The sequence below is a fragment of the Equus przewalskii genome, chromosome 14 (assembly GCF_037783145.1).
Source record: "Equus przewalskii isolate Varuska chromosome 14, EquPr2, whole genome shotgun sequence".
Lineage (NCBI taxonomy): Eukaryota > Metazoa > Chordata > Mammalia > Perissodactyla > Equidae > Equus > Equus przewalskii.
Window position 1 is genome coordinate 54,583,750 of NC_091844.1, and position 23,066 is coordinate 54,606,815.

General features: G+C 35.9%; 1 protein-coding gene across 8 annotated transcripts in view; it reads left to right on the plus strand.

The window, feature by feature from the left end:
• Positions 1–23,066, plus strand: part of THADA (THADA armadillo repeat containing) — a 307,690-nt gene that overhangs the window by 68,224 nt on the left and 216,400 nt on the right. For all 8 annotated transcript variants that reach the window (XR_011526117.1, XM_070572782.1, XM_070572784.1 and 5 more), the window contains 4 exons: positions 990–1,122; positions 3,801–3,914; positions 9,114–9,236; positions 21,986–22,077. Coding sequence is in view for 7 of the 8 variants with exons in the window: in XM_070572782.1 (XP_070428883.1) it covers positions 990–1,122; positions 3,801–3,914; positions 9,114–9,236; positions 21,986–22,077 (462 nt within the window). In the remaining variant the exon portion in view is untranslated. The remainder of the gene's footprint in view (positions 1–989; positions 1,123–3,800; positions 3,915–9,113; positions 9,237–21,985; positions 22,078–23,066) is intronic.

Genomic DNA, 23,066 nt, shown 5'->3' on the forward strand with positions numbered 1-23,066 from the left:
AAGTGTAAGAGGATTATTTTTATTATAAAAAATTTCAAATATATAAATGGATCATTTTTATTAAGAAAATTTTCAAATACAAATTTTAAACATATATAAATATATAAACTATATAAACATAAAAATTTCAAACATATATATACACCTGTATATAAAAGTAGAGAGAATAATAGAATGAACCCCTTTACCTATCACCCAGGTTCAACAGTTATCACAGTTTTGCCATGCTTGCTTCATCTATTCCTTTCATTGTGATTTGCTGAAGTGTTAGAAAGTACAGCCCTGTTTGTTATTTTTACTCTTAAACACTTCAGTGTGCGTCTCTAAAACATATGGACACTGTCTTCTGTGTCCACAGTGCCATTGGCACATGCTATAAATAATTCTTTGGTGTCATATAATATCTCTATGAGGAAATTTTTTACATTTGTTTTGTTCAAGTTGGAATCTAAACAAGGTTCACACTTTGCATTTGGTTGTTATGCCTTTGAATCTCTTTTAATCTCATGGTTCAGATTGTTAGTGGCTGGTTTTGGTGTTGAGGGGAGTGAGTGGGAAGAAACAGGAGTGAGGTGGTGGATTTTAAGCCATGCTAAAAGGAAACCTTTAAAATCACAGAGCCTGCTGGGATAGGAAGATTTGATTGTAACATTTATGGCTGAACTAATATTTTTAGGCCCATGTCAAACTTTTAAAATTGTCTTCTTTAGTGTAATATATATATGAATTCATGTGCTGCATAATGACGTTTCAGTCAACGACAGACCACATATACGACGGCGGTCCCCTAAGAATTGCTTCAAATCCTAAGACCCATAATAAAGAGGAAAGTAGGTGAAAAGTAGAAAGTGAGACCTTTTTTAGTTTCCGTCCCTCCAAATGTAAGGATATTTATTCTTTTCTAACAGTGTTAATGTGTATCAGTAGTTTGTACTTCTACTTTTTGGTACCTGATAATTCCAAATGTTTGCTTTATATATGCCTTTTAGATGCCATAATGTGAGTCTGCAAAAGCTGCCAGAACAGTGGTTGTGGAATGTTTTAGAGGAAATTAAATGCAGCAATCCTTCGTCTAAACTCTGCACTACAAGGCGCAGTGCTGGGATTCCTTTCTACATACAGGTACTTATCTATAGGACCGTGGCTGTTTGCTTGCTTTTTCATAATAGTGTATTCTGATCCCCTTGACATGAGAGTGAGCATATTGCATGAGGGTTATTTCTGTCTTTTCACCACTGTAGCATTTGTGGCTTTGCTTTAGTGTGTGGACAGTGTGTTCCTGTGACAGGTCTATTCTTGGAATGAACCCTCTAAGAAGTCAGTCTTGTAATATGAACAGAGGTTGGTATAGATTTCCGCCCGTGATTTAAGTAGGCAGACATCACTGTGGCACATTTATTGCTCACTTCCAGGAAGTGCACATTGCCTTTTTTTAATTAGAAAAGATAGTCTTCTCATTTCAAGACCCTTAAGACTCTCTGTAGGCAACCAGTGTTAACAGTTTCTTTGAATCCATCCATAAAATGTCCATGCATAAAATAATCCTAATAGTAGCTAACATTTATAAGTGGTTATTTCACATATATTATCTCATTTAATCCTCCCTCAAGCCCCATGAGACAGGTCCTGTTATCATACATATATTATCGATGAAGAAACTGGTGATTAGAAAAGTTAAGTGACTTGCCAAAGGCCACAGACGTAGTAAGAACAGAGCAAAGACTTGAGCCCAGGCAGCATGACTCTTGAACCCCTCTGCATATGAGAAAGGGTGTGTGTGAGTGCATTTTCTTTGTTTTAACATAGATGAAAGCATACTATACACACCATTTTCCCCCTTGCTTTTTTTCACTTAACATTGTATCTTAAAGATTGGTCCATGTCAGCACACCCAGATATTGCTGTTTGGTAGAAAGATATTTTATTTCTACATTGTTGAAATTAAGAGGCTGTCACCTTCATGAATCTAAAGAATAAAACCAAAGTCCTCACAATACTAAATCAGACCCCATCCTGAGAAGCCTTTGTTTAATATTCAATAAGATAAAATCCAGGAATGAGGATGGTGTAATAAAAGCAATGAAATTAAGTGAAATGAAGTCTCTGTTTTTTAATGCCCCTGCGTTTTTTCCTTCTTTTTCTTATTCCTCCCTCAAATTCCCAAAGTCATGGTTTTTTTTTTTTAATAACAATGGGCATCAGTTGCAGACGTGTTCATCTGATACAAAGCTCATCGAGGTAGTTCTGCTGGATGGATTTTGGTGACCTTCAGAAGTCAATTCCTCTCTGATCCGACCCATCTGGATCAGTGTGGTTCATTCTCCCACCTGTAGTTCATTCTGACCTGGCGTGTTTTTGCCTCATTCGTCCGTCTGAGGACAAATGTGAAGGCAACAGCAAGGTCTGGTTGCATGTTTGTGCTATATGCTTATTCCACCTCTAGTTCCCAGCTAGTACTAAACATTGGTCATAGGATGGAGCCATCAGGACATGTGCTTTCTTAGCCCATCCTTGGAGAGTGTGTCATAACTATGCGCAGTTCTTGGGGGAAAAAAGCCGTGGTTCCCAGAAGACATTTCAACAGTTGCATATAGCTTTCCTATTTATTTTAGTTGAATAAAATCTAAACTATTAGAAAAATCTACTCAGAGAGGCCACATTTCTCTTAGGGTAACTTACCAATAAAGTTATGTATTCTTGTTTTGGTGGAAACCTTTGCTTAGTGTTAGCAATGGAGAAAAACTGACCACAGTGCTTAGTTTATGAGCTTACCTTTTATGTAGACAGATATAAAGTTCTTTTGGAATGATCATTAAAAAAATAGTATATATATTTTCTAAGCATAAATATACTGTGAGAAATTTCTCTTTTAAACCTGACTGTTCTGTGTATATATCTTTACTTTCCTCTTTTATGGATTATAAAGTGCATCAGAAGAAGCTGTGTAGCTTGAAACTTGCACTCTCAGGAGCCCGTAGCTACATGCATATGAAATACCCTTGCTATTCCCAGCCCCACACAACCACTAATCTATTTTCTGTCTCTATAGATTTGTCTATTCTGGACATTTTGTGTAAGTGGAATCATACAGCATGTGGTCTTTTGTCTGTCTGCTTTCACTTAGCGTAATGTTTTCAGTGTTCATCCACGTCGTAGCGTCTATCAGTACCTCATTCCTTTTTATTGCCTCAAGTGGTTTGTATCCTATTTTTATGTTTATTAAACATTGGCAAAATGTTAGACACAAAGTGAAAAAACAGCTCCCCAAAATTCAAATACAGGACTGCTTTGCGGTTTATAGTATTCCCTTTTGTCCCATGGAGTTTCTGATGCTGCGGTTTCATAGTCTTCCAGGTAGAGACTCTTTTGTGAAGAATTAAATAACTGATCAGTCTTCAGGGAGTTTCCAAATCCTTAACAAGAAACTTAAGAAATTTGAAAGAAAGAAATTTATTACTAAAAATGAGTTGCTTATTGTATCTGAGACCTGCCACCTAATTATGGTCCTAAAAGATTTGTCAACAAGAGCCATTCTCAACCTCTTAAAATGATATAATTAACAAGCAAACGGGAAGTGACTTTAGAGATTCCATGATATCACCTTCACCTGATTTTACAGAAGGAGCCTCTGAGGGAGGGAGAGGTTAAGCTACTGGCCCAGGGCCGCATGACTTAATTAACTTGCTTGATACCACATGTTTTTATAAAGGGGATTTTACGTTTTGGAATTGATCCTGGGAAGTAGCAAATAGGCGTATGTAAAATAAGAGCCCTGTTAATTTTACGTTGATTTTCCGTAGGCACTGTTGGCATCTGAGCCTAAGAAAGGCAAAATGGACTTGTTGAAAATAACAATGAAAGAGTTAATCTCTTTGGCTGGGCCTACAGATGACTCACCGAGCACAGTCCCCCAGGTAATAATGGGAACACACAAACCCTGCTAGGGAGACAGTGGTTTTAAATCTTTGCTGTACTTAAAAGAAGAAGAAAAAAATGTCTGCTAAAGATATAGAACTGGAAGATAGGACAGACATTTGAAGCTTATTTGGATGTCTTTTTGTTTTGTTTTGTTTTGGTTTGATTTTTTCTGCCCTGCTGCTTTAGTTGATGGATATTGACCAAAGTGGACTATTTTTAAACTCTGGTGAAAACATCCAACTTAGATAAACTATTTTATAATATTACTATTGCATCTAAAAATTTTAAAATGAGTGTGCCATCACTTTAAAATTTTATGTGTGCTTCTTTGAGTTGATACAAATTTTGTAATTCAACAGTTGAATCTTTCCCTAAGATGTAGTGTCTAACTTTTGGCATATTAACATTTTAATTTTAGCTAATACTTAGTGCCTTTTAGTCACTGCTGAAGTTGGGTAAGTATGTACACGTGTGTGTGGCTGGAGTTGGGCTGAGCACTCCACACAGCTCTCCTCCACTCCACTCCGCGGTAGTAACGACCTGTCAGATCCTCCTTGTCTAGGCCTTCTCAGTAAATGCTTCGCAGCTGGACGTTCCTGCCCAACTGTGGGAGGTCCAGACTAGGTCAGAGAACAGACTGAGAGCTCAGGTTTACCATCAAGTACAGTAAGTACGTTTGGTTTTCTTTTAGGGCCTGTGGGAGGTGTTAAAGCAGAGCCCATTGGCTAGAATGTGGACTGGTGGAGAGGATGGCCTTCATTAACATATGGCACACAGTGGCATATGACTATAAGCTGTGAAACTTATTTCTTTGGAAATTTTAAATAAAATGTTATTAATCACCTTTCCAAAGTGATCATTTTATTTTCCAACAAAATATGAAAAATACAATTAGTTCCTTTTTCCTAGATTATCACTCTTTTAAAAGTACTATTTTTTATAGGAACATCTAAAAATAATGGAGTTGGTTTTAAAGAGTGCTGGATAATTATTGTCCTATTCTACTTCGAGATTGTAAATGGCATTTTAGTCATCATTTAGATTAAATTGGTAAAATTTTAAAATGTTGTCTCTGACCAGTCTTCCAGGCGTTAGTTGATGATTTGCTTTCCTTCTCCCCTCCCATGGCTTACTTCTTTATTATTTTTTTAATGTATCTGTGAAATGTTTCAGTACCTAAAAATGTGCAGTGACTAATGACCATCCCTGAAACCAATTCCAAGTTTTAAGAAGTAAAACATTACAGGTATAATTGCTTACACTGTGGGTTCCTCCCCATCCCATTCCCATTTCTTCCTCCTCAGCTGTAGTCAGTGACCCAAATCATTCCCATGCATTTTTTTCATTCTTTTATGACCTTTTTCTTTTTGCAAGAGTGGTATCATCTACACATCTTTTTATAGTTTGGATTTTTCAGTGAACATTATTTTTTAAGATTAGTAAGCTCCAAGTTCATTTAAATTTCTGAACAGTCTTTCATTGTATCCAGGTTTTCCCTTTCTACTTGGTATGACATGGTGTTTCCCAGTTTTATTTTGTATTTCTCCAATAACTGGCTAGCTCTCACATCTTTTCATGTATTTATTACTCTTTTGGATTACTTCTGTGAATTGCCTATTTAAAGACTGCCTACTTTTAATTTGGTTGTCTTTGTTTTGCAGGAGTTGGGTTTTTTGTTGGTTTAAAATTAACTTCCCTGATATTAATTCCTTTTGGTTATTTGAATTACACGTATCTTCTTTCAATCTATGGCTTCTCTTTTCACTTTGCTTATGGTTTGTATTGTTACATGGAAGTTTTAAATTTTACTAAAATGGAATATGTCAGCTTTTCCTGTTATGATTTGTGCATTTGGATCTTGTTTAAGAAGTCCTTTCATACCCCCAGGTCAGAAAGATATTTTATATTTTGTTTTTAAAGTTTTACTTATCACATTTTGGTCTTTACATCACCCATAATTTCTTTTTGTTGACATGTAAAGTAAGAAAATAATTTTACTATTTTCTATTTGGATAACTAAAATACAAGCATTTTTGATATAGTACCTCCTTTCCCCTTGCTTTATAACAGCACTTTTATCATGTACTGTTTCTATCAATATGCATGTCTGTTTCTGTCTTCTGTTCTATTGGTCTATTAGTCTATCCCTGGGCCAAAATCACTATTTTACTTACTATATCTTTTTAACAAGTTGTGATATCTGGTAGGGTGAAGCTCCCTTTTTTTTCTTCAGAACTATCTTGGCTGTATTTGTCCCATTGCTCTTCCATATAAGTTTTAGAATCAGCTTGTTAGGTTCAACAAAAGGCCTTTTTTGAATTTTGGTTGGAATTTAAATTTATTGATTTATTTGTGGAAAATGACCTTTTTTTGTTTGGTGAGGAAGATTGTCTCTGAGGTAACATCCATTACCAATCTTCCTCTTTTAGCTTGAGGAACATTGTCACTGAGCTAACATCTGTGCCAGTCTTCCTCTATTTTGTATGTGGGATGCTGCCACAGCAGGGTTTGATGAGCGGAGTGTAGATCCATGCCTGGGATCCAAACCCGTGAACCCCAGGCTGCCAAAGCAGAGCATGTGAAATTAATCACTATGCCATTGGGCAGGCCCCCAAAATGACTTTTTTAATGTATTGAATCTTCCAGTCCACGAGCATGGCTTATTTCTCCATTTATTTGGATCTTCCTTAATGTCTTTAATTATTTTTAAAAATAATTTTCTGTAAAAGTCTTATAGATCTTTTGTGAGATTTATTTCTACATATTTCATATTTATTCTTGCAATTATAAATGCTATTTTAAAAATTACATGTTGCTAGTGTGTAAAATGCAGTTTTTTGTTATTGTTGTGCTTATAGTCAGCATCCTACCTGAATTGTTGTAATACAACTCATGACTTGTCCGTAAATCCTTTTGGAATTTTTTTAATAGACAATCATATCCTCAGTAATGCTAAATTTGTTTTACCTTTTGAATTCTTGTTCTTAAAAAAATTTTCTTATCTTATTCTGCTGCCTGGAACTTGTTGGTACAGTTTTGTATAGAAATAAAGATAGTAGGCATCCTTATATTGTTTCTGATATTTGCTGTGGGTTTTAACCTGTCTTATATCTGATTAAGGACATTGAATTTTATTGAATCCTTTCAAGCATCTTTTGAGATAAATGTTTTCTTGTGGAATTTTCAAACATCCTAAATTATATAGACTTTTGAATATAATTTGGTCTTTGCATCTAGAGAATGAACCCCCAACTTTGATGTGATGAATTTTTTTTTTACACATTGCTAAATTCACTTAAAAATTTTCAAAACAATATTTTTACATATTTTCACTGTATTCATAAGTGAAATTGGCCTGTGATTTTCCTTTTTCATGCTGTACCTATCCCTATTTTTTATGTGAAATTTTGTATTGAATTACAGTGTATATACAAAGTCATGTACAGATCATATGTGTACCTCAGTCAAGTTTACAAAATGAGGGCACTTGTGTAACCCACAAGGAAGAGAACATTTTAGCACCTGAAAGCCCCCTCTTGCTGCCTTTTAATCAGCACCTTTTCCCTGAGAGTAACTACTAGCCTAACTTTAACACCTTAGTTTTACCTGTTTTTTTGAATTTTATATAAATGAAATCATACATTAGATACTCTTGATATGGCTTCTTTTGACCAACATTATGTTTATGATATCCATCCATATTGTAACTTATTCATTTTCATTGCTCTATAATACTATACAATTTATTTATCCATTCTTCTCTTGATGAATATTTGGATCGTTTTTAAATTTGGGTTATTAAGAATAGTACTTTTAAGGACATTCTTGTGCATGCCTAATGGTGAACATATATGTACATTTCATTTGAGTAGATACCCAAGAATTGTTATGGGATATGTGTATGTTCAGCTTTAGTAGATACTACCATCTTCCCAAAGTAGTTGTCCTGACCTTGTTTTGATAGCCAGGCTGTACCAAACTTAGAATTCTAAGAAATTTGGGAGTCTTCTCTAAACAGTTTATATAAGGTTGGGATTATCTATTCTTTGACTATTTGCTAGGATTCATGGGGTTGTCTATTCTTTGAATTTTTGGTAGAATTCATCCATAAAATCGTGGATCTTTTTTTCTTTTTTAACTGTTGTGGTTATTTTGTTGGATTTGGTTTTTTGTTTTCTTTTTGGTCTGTGGGTAAGATTTTTAACTATTGATTTTCTTTATGTAATGGTAATATCTGTCTGGCTTTTCATTTTCTCCTTGAATTTGTTTTGATGAATTCTGTTTTCTAGGAAATTATTTGTTTTGCCTTAATTTCTCAAATTGATTAGGGTAGTATTATTCACAGTGTTATTTTTGCTTTATTCTCTGATGTATCTGTAGTCATGTCCTCTTTGGTCTTCATGATATTGCTTATTTTCTTCTCTCTCTTCTTGGTTAGTTTTGGCAGAGGTTTGTTTGTATTTCAAAGAATCAGCTTTTGGTTTTGTTAATCCTCTTAGTTATGTCATTGCTATTTTCAGATTTTCTGCTCTTTTTTTATTTTCTTCTCTATTTTGAGTTTATTGTTCTTTTTCTAGTGTCTTAATTGGACATTTAGCACATTTATTTTTAGTCTTTTTTTAGATAGAAGCATTTGAGGTATGCATTACCTCAAGGATACATAGGATACCTAAAGTGCATCCCAAAAGTGTTGATGTGTAGTATCTTTGTTATTGTTCAGCTGTAACGATTAAAACATTTTTTCTTTGGCCAGTGTTTTAAAATGTGTCAGTGTTTAAAGTTTTTAAAGAAAACAATTTCTAACTTAATTCACTATAATCAGAGCATAATCTGTAAGATATTAATTATTTGGTATTTGATAAGACTTTATTTGTAGCTAGGTTTCAGGTCATTTAAAAAAATAAATGTTTCGTGTGTGCTTGAAAAGAGTATGTTGTCTCTATTCGTTAGGTACAGGATTCTACATATGTCTGCTGGATCAAACTTTTTAATTTCATTGTTCAAATCTTATTAACTTTTAAAAAATTGATTTATCAGTTATTAGGTGTGTTTTATTAAAATCTGCTGTTTCATTTGTGGATTATTTCTTGTAATTTGGGTTTTTTTTTTGTTTTGAGGCTATGCTGTTGACTTCGTACAGATTTAGAATGACCATGGTCTTCAACCCACAACTAAGTTTGAACTTTTGATTCTAGGTTCACGCTTTAAATATCCTGAGAGCCTTGTACAGAGATACACGTCTAGGCGGAAATGTTATTCCTTATATTGCTGATGGGGCTAAGGCTGCGATTCTGGGCTTTACATCACCGGTCTGGGCAGTAAGTGCTTTTGCCATTTATTTTCATTGACTTAATTATACTTCTGAGTAGGTTTTAATAAACTAACCTTTCACTGGATGATAAAAAATAGGTACCACATTTTATCAACGAGTTTCTCTAAGGGATAAATCCTGGCATCCAGCTCCATTTTGACTCTTGGCATCTTATGGTTGCGTTCTGTCTCCTTTGTTGGCTTATTTGTTTTATTTTAGTGATTGCTCTAGGGCCTTTAATATCACAGTCTACCCCCAAGTGCTGTTACGCCACTTCACTTAAAGTATAAGAACCTAACAGTATATACTTCCATTTCTCTCCGCTCAATCTTTGTGCTGTTATTATGCATTTAACTTTTATGTATGTTGTAAACCCACACTACATTATTTTTGTTTAAACTATTATCTCTTTTTAAAAATTTACCGTTTTAATCCTTTTTAAGCATACAAATCAGTGGCATTAAGTATATTCACAGTGTTGTGCAATCATCACCACTATTCATTTTCAGAACTATTTCATCATCCCAAATGGAAGCTCTGTACCCATTAAATAGTAACTCCCCGTCATCCCCTTCCCCAGCCCTTGGTAACCTCTGTTCTCCTTTCTGTCTCCATGAATTTGCCGATTCTAGGTACCTCATCTAAGTGAAATCAAATCGTACAATATTTGTCCTTTCATGTCTGGATTATTTCCCTTAGTGTTTTCAGGGTTCATCCATGGTGTATAGCATGTATCATAATTTCATTTTTTTGAAGGCTGAATAATATGTTCCATTGTATGTGTATATGATATTTTCTTTATCTGTTCATCTGTTGATGGACATTTAGGTTTTTCCTTTTGGCTATTGCAAATAATGTTGCAGTGAACGTTGGTGTACAAGTATCTGTTTGAGTCCCTGCTCTCAGTTCTTCTCTGTATATCACATGGTAATTCTGTGTTTAACTTTTTGAGGTGCTGCCGAACTGTATTCCACAGTCACAGCAGCATTTATACTCCCGTCAGCAGCGCACAGGAGTTCCATTTTCTTCACATCCTCGCCAACACTTATTTTCCATTTCTTTTTTTTTTATCATAGCCGTCCTAACATGTGTGAAGTAGTGTCTCATTCTGGCTTTGATTTGCATTTTCCTAATAATTAGTGACGTTGAACTGGAAGCAGAACGACTCTTATTATCTTAATGTGTCTTTCTTTTGGATGCTGTAGGTTCTGGTTATCAGTGTATTGTGTGAATACTATAAATATACTCTATCAAAAGATGAAAAAAATCAACACTCACAAAGCATTAAAATGCAGGAAGTTAAATACCGAGTCGCTTTTTTTGATAATATGATCAGTATTGAGAAACTTTTTGATTCAGAACTCTAAAGATAGTTGGCAATACCCAGTATAGTTGTTGGATGAAAGAAAGTAATCCTTCACATGTTTTTTCATGATTCCTGGGAGAAACAGCATGATTTTATTGTTTTCCTACATCGTTATGCCTTCTAGAACAGAGGAGACTAACGTATGGTTTGTAGGTGCTTGACTAGCAAAGAGAGAGGTGAAAAGAAGGTGAACTGTAATGCTTTACCTACAGAATGGAGAATTTACTAGAAAGCCAGGCTTTCCAATTAGTGAGCTACAGAAACCATTTCATAACTGTATGATAAGCCTCTAATTGAGTCAGTATATTGCCATGTAGCCAAAGGCGCAGAGTCTTAATGTAAAGAGGAATCCTCAGGGTTGCCAACTCTTGCCTGGAAAATCGTGCATCTTCCTGTAAGAAAGACAAATGTCTGAAATTCTGTCTGGGAGCATTGCCTAAGTAGTCTTGAGGACACAGTGTTTACCTTTTCATTTACAAGAAGCGGAGTATTACCTGTGTACCGTCAGTAGAGTCATAGAGGTAGGAATGTGGCTTGACCATCAGGAAAACTAGAGATCATAAAACTGATTGCCAAAAATATCGGTATTGTTTTCTTCAAGCCGTTAATTCAAGATGAACAAAGGAATGTTCTCTGTGAAAGGGCTTTCAGAGAGTAAAACCTGCTGACTTTTCCAACTTTTTAGCCAAACCGAAAGTATCAGAAATAAGTGGTTCATTTTTTAAAAAGTCTTTTTTGAGGGCTTTTAAATAGTAACACATGTGCACTGAAGAAATTTTGAAATAAAGAAAAGCATAAACAGAAAAGTAGAAGTCACCTGTCAAACTCCCATACAGATGTAATCATTATTGGCCCATTCTGATGATTTTCTTCCTCTTTTTTCTATGTGGGTTTTATATGTGTGTAGTACTTACATGCACACATACATCCACAAAGACTGTATAAATATGTATGAGTGCTTATATATAGTTTTATTTTCGGGGGTCATCCTTTTTAACCCTGGTTATGGAGGAATCTTTTTGTTTCTATTCAGTTTGTTTGCTTTACTAGACAAAATAAACATCATAGCTATAATGATCCATACTTTGACTTTTAATATATTGATTGTTATGTTTCCTTCCTTAAAAAAACCTAATCTAAGATACACCAAAATTATAAATCAATATAATCAGTGAATGTAAAGAACTCTTGATTTTATAAAACAGTTTACTACAATATTCTCTGTTGAAGTAATTTAAAGACTGATTTTTCCTGATTGCATGTGAAATATGGTTTGGTTTACAGAAATCTGACTTGTACACATCTTCTGAGGGATGTATCTTGTGCCTAATGGTGACTACATCTATATTTTTGATTTAATTGTTTTTCCTGATAAGTTAGAAGAGAAGAAAACACAAGTAAAATGAACTTAATTTTGCAGTAAAGGAAAATTTTCCAGGAAGCATTCATGTATGTATTTAATTTGTTTTTACAGATTCCTCAATCTTTTGTATTGAGACCATACAAATCTCTCAATCTTCACCACCTATTAGACATTTTTAAAATATAGAGAAATGTATTGCTGTAAACATGTTATTCATTAGGTATACCTACTATGTTGCAGACGATGTATTAAGCACTAGAAATACAAAGATAAATAAGACATAATCATAATAATCATTGTCTTATTGAGTATTTTCCATGTGCCTGCCATCATTTACATTGATTATCTCAGTTAATGCTCAGAACCCCGTGAGGTAGCTTCCGTTATTATAATCCCCACTTTACAGATAAGGAAAACAAGACTCAGAGAGGCAAAATAACTTTGTCTAAGGACACATAACTATCATCTTTCGGACTCCAGAATCTCTGCTCTTATTGGGGAAAGTTTTGGGTGTTATAGGAATACAGAGAAGGTGCATTACCTACCATGCAGAGTTTTGGCCCTGTTCCTTAGAAAACAAAGCTGGAGGAGTGGCCTGAGTGCTAAGTTTTTATTGAGTGATACCAGCCCAAAGCAGCAAGAATGAAGGAAAGAGGAAAGACATTACCAAGTGGGCCTTACCCTTGTAGGGAAACTGAGCTGAGTGTCTGCTCATGTGGCATATCTTATAGCCATGTGGTCATCTTTTAGCCAGGCCATGGGAAACTACCACTTCTTGAAACAGTCTCATTTCCTGTCTGTTATTCATCAAAGTTCAGCCATTGGGGCATTAAGGTAACTTGGGCAGGTGTTGGTATAACCCATGGACAGCTGCTAAAGAAGACAGATTCCATATCCTGTGATGTCGTGTCTCATGAGTCTGGAAATGCCTGGATGAGCCACATCCTCCATGGGTATAGGTGGGACGGACCTAGGGTTTGAAACTATGGCTCCAACTGCTATTGAAAATCCTACATGAGAGAATTTCACAGTAGAGGAGTGATGAGATCTGACTGTTGTAGTCAGAAGTGGAGACTCAATTATAAGGTGGCAAGAGGGACAGAAGACAGCCATCAATAGGCTATTGTAAGTTCTTCCAAGAGATGATGGTGGCTCGAGAATAGAGAGGAGTTGGTAAAGATGGTGACAAGTGATAATCTTTGACGTTTTTTTTGGAGATGAAACTAGTTTAGTTAAAAATTTAGGTACCGGAAAGTAATTTTATAGGTACGTAATATGGAAACTGAGAATTTTCTGGGCAGTTTTTGGAAACTGAGACATTTTTGGGCATTCTCCTTTTTATGTTCAGTAACCGTGGAATACCTGATCTTCTTTCCCTGCATCCTCATTGCCAGGCAGGTAACTCATCTTTCCATCTTTCCCAGAGACTCCACTGATTATGCCGCTTGAGGGTCCTTCTAAGACACACACTGGGTTTATATTTCTATCTGGTATATCTTTAGTTTGCTTCTGTCAGTGCAACTCTGGTTCACAGTGGGCAGTGGGTTTCAGAGGAAGAAAAAAAGCCTTTCAGATATTCCCAGTAACGCTGCCGTGTGTACTCTCTGCCTCTATTGATGCAACGTCTCCAGGCCCTTTGGTAGCTGTGAGATTTGCACAAGGGCGCCAGGCTGAGAGCTGTGTGGTGCTGAAACCCAGCCATGCTCTACTTATTACATGTGTTAGTTTGAGCTTATTCACTCACAGGAAGAGTACTTTTTTCTAATTCACGTGTAGGTGGTGTATGGGCTAGTAGAAGCTCTCTTTCTTCTTTTGTCTTCTCATGGGAAAGGTGTCTTGCTACTTTAAAAGCAGGTCACCATGAACTTCGGAACATGGTTGGCCTCCCCTTGATCGTAGACCCAGAAATCCCGGTACAGTCTTTTTGGAATTACAGATAAGGGACTTGTGACGTAAAGTTTTAAGTGTCCTTTTCAAGGTCACATGTCTAAGAAGTCATGGAAGGCAAATTAGAATCCAAATCTCATTTAACTTTTTCAAAAAGTATTTCTTTCTACTATTAACTGCCACCATATACCCTAGACAAAATATTTTATAATATTATATGCAGATCCCATGCTCAAGGACATGACTGTGTATTAAGGGTGAAGGTGTATGATGTATAAATGACCATACCACAAAGTGATTGCACATTGTGGGCTCTCCATTCATATTTTTTAAATATTTGTCAAGGAAGCATGTATATTATATAAGAAAAATCAGGGGCCTGCCCCGGGGCCAAGTGGTTAAGTTCTTGTGCTCTGCTTCGGTGGCCCAGGGTTTCACTGGTTCAGATCCTGGGCATGGACGTGGTACTGCTTGTCAGGCCATGCTGAGGTGGCATCCCACGTGGCACAACCAGACAGACCTACAACTAGAATGTACAACCGTGTACTGGGGGGTTTGGGGGAGGAGGAAGAGGGGGAGCAGGAGGAGAGGGGAGGACGGAGGAGGAGAGGAAAGGAAAGAAAGAAGGAGGGGGAAGGGGAGGAGAAAAAGAAGATTGGCAACAGATGTTAGCTCAGTTCCCAATCTTTGGAAAAAAAAAGAAAGAATCATACATATATAAGAAAAATATATACATATGTACACATGAACAGATATACATGCATACACACTTATCCATACACACACAAGTTTGTGAAACCTAATTTTCTTTTCATTTACCTGACTCTTCTATATCTTACAGAAGCCTGTATGGAAGCTTTTTCATGCCAGAAAGAAGAGAAAAAGTATATTCTCAGTGAATAGAAGGGAAACGCTTTGGTAGCAGTTGTTAGTTTGCAGCTGAATACCAAGTTCCTATCAACTATATGTTGGGGGCTTGGTGGAGAAGGAGGTGCAGGAACAGGAAAATTCTCTGGTGTTTTTCTTGTGATAAGGATTGATTCTAGCTGGAGTTATTTGTCAGCCTTTCTGTTCTCTGCATTTCTAACTTAATTACTACTTACTCTTTTCTATTGTTACTCTCCTTTTTACTTGCATTCTCTCTGATCCATCCTTCCCAAACAGGACATGTTTTCATTGCCATTACTACTATGAGTTTTTCAAAATATATTAGCACCATTAATGACCTTTTTCATTAATCACATTCAGATTTAACATCAATGATTCACATTAACATTTACTATCAATAATTTAGGAATTGATAATGCAGTTTGTCAGTCAGTCACAACCTCTTTCTCACTGTACTTCTACTTAATTTCCCTCCTCATTAGCTTTAATAGTGGACAGGGACAGAAAATAGGAGTGAAGTATTCAAAAATAAAAAATACCTGAAACAGGTGTCCGTGAACCATTTATACTATTGCACAGAGATATAGGGACCTTTTCTATCTTAAGTAACAAGTAGAGTCTTCCATGCTAGTAATTTTGCTCTACATTTGCAATAACTTTCTTTAGTGTTATGCTCTGTAATGTCTACACTTTTAAAACATAGAATATATATTTTTCAACTTTTCCATTGAAAATCAATTAATGTAATATGCTATATGAAGAGACTAAAGGACAAAAACTACGTAATCATTTAAGCAGATGTAGGAAAAACATTTGACAAAATCCAACACCATTTCATGTTAAAAACGCTCAATAAACTAGGAATGGAAGGGAACTTTCTCAACTTAGTGAAGGGTATCACTGGAAAACCTGTAGCTAACCATGTACTTAATGTACAATGTATCCTTGTCAGGAACAAGACAAGGATATCCAATCTTGTCACATCTTTTCAACATTGTACTGAAGGTTGTAGGTAGGGCAGTTAGGCAAGAAAAAGAAATAAAAAAGTCAGCCACGTTGGAAAGGAAGATGCAAAACTATATTTTTCAGTGACATGATCTTATATATAGAAAATCCTAAGGAATCCACACACACAAAACGTTAGAGCTAATAAACGAGTTCAGCAATAAACAGGACACAGATCAATATACAAAATCAATTGTATTTTTGTACACTGACAATGAACAACCTAAAGATGAAATTAAGAAAACAGTTCAATTTATAATAGCATCAAAAAGATTAAAATACCTAGGAAGAAATTTAACAAAAGAAGTGCGAGCCTTGTACACTGGAAATTATAAAACATTGTTGAAAGAAATTAAAGAAGCCCTAAGTAAATGGAAAGGTATTCCATGTTCATAGACTAGAAAAACTATTATTGTTAAGATGGCAACATTCATGGATTTAATATAATCTCTGTTAAAAGTCCATCTGAATTTTTTGCAGAAATTTACAAGATGACCCCAAAATTCAGATGGAAATGCAAGAGACTCAGAATAGCCAAAACAGTCTTGAAAAAGAACAGAGTTGGAGGACTCACGTGTGCAAATTTCAAAACTTACTACAAAGCAGCAGTCAAAACAGTGTACTGGCATAAGGACAGACATATATAAATCAATGGAATGGAATTAAGAGTCTAGAAATAAAACCTAACATTGGTAAAAAAGATGCTAAGACGATTAAATTCAATGTTGAACAATATGTTCAACAAATGGTACTTCTACAACTGAATGTCCACATACAAAAGAGTGACTTTGCTTCCTATCTTACACCATATTCAAAAATTAACTCAAAATGGATCAAAATCCTAAATGTAAGAGCTAGACGATAAATCTTTTAGAAGAAAACATAAGTGTAAATCTTTGTGATCTTGGATTAGGTAACAATTTCTTAGATGTGACACCTAAAGCATAAGCATCAAAAGAAAAAAGACAGATAAATTAGAGGTGATCAAAATTTAAAATTTCTACATTCCAAAGGATACCATCAAGAAAATGAAAAGACAACTGACAGAATGGGAGAAAATATCTGCAAGTGATATATCTGATAATCATATGTTTGACTTATATCCAGAATATATAAAGAGCTGTTATAACTTAACGGTAAAAAGACAACCCAATTGGGGCTGGCCCGGTGGCGCAGCAGTTAAGTTTGCACGTTCTGCTTTGGCCACCTGGGGTTCATTGGTTCGGATCCCAGGTGCGGACATGGCACCACTTATCAAGCCATGCTGTGGCAGGTGTCCTGCATATAAAGTAGAGGAAGATGGGCACAGGTGTTATGTCAGGGCCAGTCTTCCTCAGCAAAAAGAGGAGGATTGGCAGCAGATGTTAGCTCAGGGCTAATCTTCCTCAAAAAACAAAACAAAACAAAACAGAAACACTACAACCCAATTAAAAAATGGACAAAGAATTTGAGTACGTTCCTCCAAAAAAGATGTAGAAATAGCCAATAAACACATGAAAAAATGTTTAACATCATTAATCATTAGGGAAATGCAAATCAAAACCACAATGAGGTATCATTTCGTACTCACTAAGGCAGCTGTAATAAAAAAGATGGACAATAACGAGTTTTGGGGAGGATTTAGAGAATTGGTGAAACTGGAACCCTTATACATTGCTGGTGAGAATCTAAAACGGTATTGCCACTTTGGCAGTTCCTCAAAAGGTTGACATAGAGTTACCATATGACCCAGCATTACCACTTCTAGGTATATACCTGAGAGAAATGAAAACATATTCACACAAAAACTTCTACGTGAATGTTCATAGCGTTATTATCCATAATAGCCAAAAAGTAGAAATAATCCAAATGTCTGTTGAATGAAGAGTGGATTTTTAAAATATGCTTTATCCATACAATGGAATATTATTCAGCCATAAAAAGAAAGACATACTGATAAATGTTGTAACGTGGGTGAACCTTGAGAACAGTCAAAGGAAAGAATCCAGACAAAAAGGCTGCGTATTACATGATCCCATGAATATGAAATGTCCAGAATAGGCAAATCCATAGAGACAGAAAGTAGATTAGTGCTTGCCTAGTGTGGGAGGATTTGGAATGACTACTGATGTGAAGAATTTCATTTTGAAGTGATAAAAATATCCTGGAATTTGGGGCCGGCCTGGTGGCTTAGTGGCTAGGTTTGCACGCTCTGCTGTGGCCACCCGAGTTTTGCAGGTTTGGATCCTGGCCGCAGGCCCACACAGCGCTCATCCAGCTGTGCTTTGGCAGCGTCCCAAGTACAAAATGGAGAAAGATTGGCACCGATGTTAGCTCAGGGGCAATCTTCCTCAAGCAAAAAGAGGAAGATTGGCAACAGATGTTAGCTCAGGGCCACTCTTCCTCACACATACACAAAAAATCCTGAAATTAGGTAGTGATGATAGTTTCCTACTTTGTGAATATTGTAAAAACCACCGAATAGTACCCTTTAAAATGGTGAATTTTTATTTTATGTGGATTCTATTTCAATATAACGAAAGTTAATTTTTAAAAATATCTTAAAAGATTACAAAGCTATAGTAATCAAAACAGCACGGTACTGGTACAAAAACAGGCACACAGATCAATGAAACAGAATTGAAAGCCCAGAAATAAAACCACACATGTACAGACAGCTAATCTTTGACAAAGGAGCCAAAACATAGAATGCAGAAAGGAAAATCTCTTCAATAAATGGTGCTGGGAAAACTGGACAGCCACATGCGAAATAGTGAAAGTAGACCAGCATCTTTCTCCATACGCAAAAATACTCAAAATGGACCAAAGACTTGAATGTGAGACCCGAAACCATAAAACTTTTAGAAGAAAATATAGGCAGTCCACTCTTTGACATCAGCCCTAAAGGAATCTGTTTGAATACCACGTCTACTTGGATAAGTGAAACAAAAAAAAAAATAAACAAGTGGGTCTTCATCAGACTGAAGAGCTTCTGGAAAGCAAAGGAAACCAGGATCAAAATGAAAACCAACCCACCAACTGGGAGAAGATATTTGCAAATCATATATCCAATGAAGGGTTAATCTCCATAATATATAAAGAACTCACACAACTGAACTACAAAAAAACAAACAACCCAACCAAAAAATGGGCAGAGGATATGAACATTTTTCCAGAGATGATATACACATGGCCAATAGGCACATGAAAAGATGCTCAGCATCACTAATCATCAGGAACATGCAAATCAAAACAACACTTAGGGGCCAACCCCATGGCCGAGTGATTAAGTTTGCGTCCTCTGCTTCGGCAACCCAGGGTTTTGCCAGTTCGAATCCTGGGCAAGGACGTGGCACCACTCATCAAGCCATGCTGAGGCGGTATCCCACATGCCACAACTAGAAGGACCCACAACTAAAAATACACAACTATGTACTGGGGGACTTTAGGAGAAAAAGGAAAAATAAAATCTTAAAAAAAAAAAACACTTAGATATCACCTTACACCCATTAAAATGGCTATAATCACCAAGACAAAAAATAACAAATGTTGGAGAGGTTGTGGAGAAAAAAGAGACCCTCATACAGTGCTAGTGGGAATGCAAACTGGTGCAGCCACTATGGAAAACAGTACGGAGATTTCTCAAAAAATTAAAAATAGAAATACCATATGATCCAGCCATCCCACTACTGGGTATTTATCCAAAGAACTTGAAAGCAACAATTCAAAGAGACTTATTCTCCCCTATGTTCATTGTAACACTATTCACAATAGCCAAGATGTGGAAGAAATCCAGGTGCCTATCAACTGATGATTAGATAAAGAAGGTGTGTGTGTGTATGTATGTATGTATGTATCCACAATGGAATACTACTCAGCCATAAAAAAGACAAAATCATCCAATTAGCAACCACATGGGTGGACCTTGAGGGTGTTATGTTAAGTGAAATAAGCCAGACAGAGAAAGAAACACTGTATGATTTCACTTATTTGTGGAACAAATGAACTTACGGACAAAAAGAACAGTTTAATGGTTACCAGGGGGAAGGGAGTTGGGGGGTGGGCACAAGGGGTGAAGGGGCACACTTATATGGTGTCTGACAAATAATAATGTACAACTGAAAAATTTTCACAATGTTACAAATAATTATGACCACAATAAAAAAATGTTTTTTAAACATCTTAGAAGATCATCGTTTGGTCACTTGTGATGACCAAGGGTTGCTATGGCGTGAAATTCTGCAAACTGGTAAATTTCTGGAAATAATTCTGTACTGGTTGAGTAACAGGGTAACCAAATAGCTGATGAGGGAAAGCTTTTTTTTTAATAGTTTTTCTGAAAAGTGTAATTACTTAATGATAGAATATCACCATTTTGCCACACCTACTGCAATAGATAATGATGATCATTGGCTGCTCATGAGGGAACTTGATAATGACTGATAATACTGGAAACTACTGATCCGTCTTAACGTTACTAAAAGACATCATGTGTCTCCTGTCTCCAGCCTACTGAGTCCAACAAGGGAACGTGCTTTCTGGGGGTGCCCATTCACTTTGTCGAACAGTCCTCTCCAGTTTTGATTAAGGTGTGCATTGGCAGGCATCCTCTTTCACCTCCAGGCACTCCTGGTTTAACTTTACTGCATCTGGCAGCCCTTGTCAGAAAGTTTGATTTAGAGCAAGATGGAATTTGTGTTTCTGTTTTTTCTTTTTATGTTTTCGTTCGAATCCTGAGAGGAAACAGGGCCTAGATGACTTTACCAAATTGTGTTAAACCTAGGAGTCTTGGGAACTAAGTCAATGGTAAGAGATAATCAAGACCTGAGCTAGGGCAGAGGAGATGTCATTTGGGGATATTAGGCAGGGCCCGTGGTAGGGGCTTTGTTAATGTTTGTTGACTTTTGAATGGACATAAGTGAATTTGTCCAATTTTAGGGTTTCATTGCAATGTTAGTATGAATTGTGCCAGTGTATCTATAGTCCACTTCTAGAGTTACTATGCATGAATTGAGTCAGTTGGGCTTCTAGAGGAGAGATTGTGAACTGGTAGCTGATAGGTCAAATCTAGCCTACAATTGTGTTTTATTTGGCCTCTACAATGTTTTTTTTTTTTTCTTTAATTTGTTGTCAACACTTCAAAATAGTGAGATTTGACATAAAAATAGGGGTTTCTGGCTTCTCTTGAAAAAAGCAGATCATCTGGCAACACTGGGCTTTTATTCCCTCATGGCAACAGCTCGGCTGAAGCTGAATAGGGACTGCCTTAGACCCAGTCCTCTGCTGCCCCTGTCGCTCACTGATCATTGGAGTTTGTGACCGTTACTGGCAGTGGTTTCAGGACGCTATTTTCTAAATCTTACCTCGTTACTTTTAGTTACCCTTCTTATATTGCCACTTAATATGCCCTGTAATTATGATACCTATCTGATTAGAATAGAAGCCTTGTGTTGGCAGGAAGTGTGTGTCTTCTATTTCTGGATATTCTTCATGGTTCTAGTATAGTGCCTTACACAAAGTAGGGAAGTCAGTACATATTTATGTATCTCTACTTTGATTTGTCAAAGTAATTTAAGAAGCCCAATAAGCCATAGCATTCAAGACATTTTTATTATATAGCAAAGCATCTTGACACATTGGTTTGGGAATAGATATGCTCTATTATTATCATTTTGAAGAAATGATTTATGTTTATTAATAATAGTTCTTTCCTCTTATTTTTCTTAACCAGTTGTCTCAGATAATTTTAGCGTTAAAATTACTTTATTAGGTTACTGTCATTATGGGGTTAATGACAACATTTCAGATATTCTTGACCATATTAATAACATGGATGCTTTGAGTTAGGTCTTATAAATATTTTCTCATAGGTAAATGATTACAGAAATAAATGGAAAAAGTTGAGTTCTTTACTGGGATATTCATCATTGGAAAAGATGTGGAAAAATGAATTTACTTTTTTAAAGAAGTGTTATTTGATACAAATACAAAGAGATAATGCCAACAGTTGGTGGTAATGTTAGAAGTATAGGAAAGAGCTGTGTCGTGTGCAGGTAGTTGCATTGTAGAGCTCAGTTTAAGAGCAAGTCATTGAACTACTATAAAGTTTTTGAAAATTGTCCTATTTTATGAACACAAACCATATTTTCTTTAGCCCCACACTAGCCAATTGGGTAATGATTTTGAATGTCTAGTTTGAACATTGTAAATGTTGGTTTCATGCCATGAATATTTCTTAACCCTTATTGTGTGTTTATTTTTATATTAGGTGAGAAATTCATCCACACTTCTCTTCAGTACCTTGATCACAAGAATATTTGGAGTTAAAAGGGGAAAGGATGAACTTTCCAAAAAAAATAGGTAAATTCCATCTAATGCTAACTTTACTTTTTACAAAATATTGTCCTGGCCAAAAAAAATTTTGAAATTTTGCTACTTTTATAGATTCATCTAGAGCATAAAAATATAAAAATACTATAGTAAGTTAATCTATGCTGCCAAATTCTAAGCCCTTGGGCAAAAATATCTACTGGCTAATGAGTGGACCTTTTAAAGCAACAAAAATATAGCAAGGTAGCAAAGGCTGAAAGTTAGAGCTTGTTTCTCAGTGCAACAGCTAAATTTTTTTTTTTTAATTTGCATCTTCTTCAGGTATTCCTAAAATGTCCTAAGTTGCTTTTTCTTGATGTGTCATCAAGTACTAGCTTGTGCAGTATCTTTGCTTTTACAGCTGGAAGTTTAAATGTTTATGATACACTCATCAGAACATGTCCCAGGTTACCTTTGCATTAAACTCTGACCAAAGGGAGCAGTTACAGATCTCGGCCACACAGAATAAGCAATACTTTTTACTTTGAGGTCTTCAGTATTATGTTTACTCTCTAAGATGTTTTTCTCTTTAAGTTTTTTTTAACATCTGGAAGGAAACCTGTCGAAACACTGATTATGGGTAATTTTTAGATACAATGCACAAGTTGTATTTGTTGGTTTTTAAAGAAGAGAAGCTTTGAATAGTTGTTTCTTTAACGCTTGGGATTTACTGGTAGTCCAGTGGCTTGCAGTTGTTAACACTAGATGTCACTGTCGCTGCATGTTTAATTACTGTGTTAACTGCATTTAGGATCCAATTTGGCCCAGTGGTCTTCCGCTTGATGATCTAGAGATAAATCAGGCCCTATTCCTCTCCTACCTAAAAAACTTGATTATCACTCTTTTAATTTAGGTTTTAGGCTTTTGTTTATTAAAATATATTTTCTTGGGATGCAACTAAGTCTTAGGAATTAAAAAATATCGTGAAATAATTTTATGATGCACTGTTGGGGATTTTACTGAAACCTACCAGTTTGTCT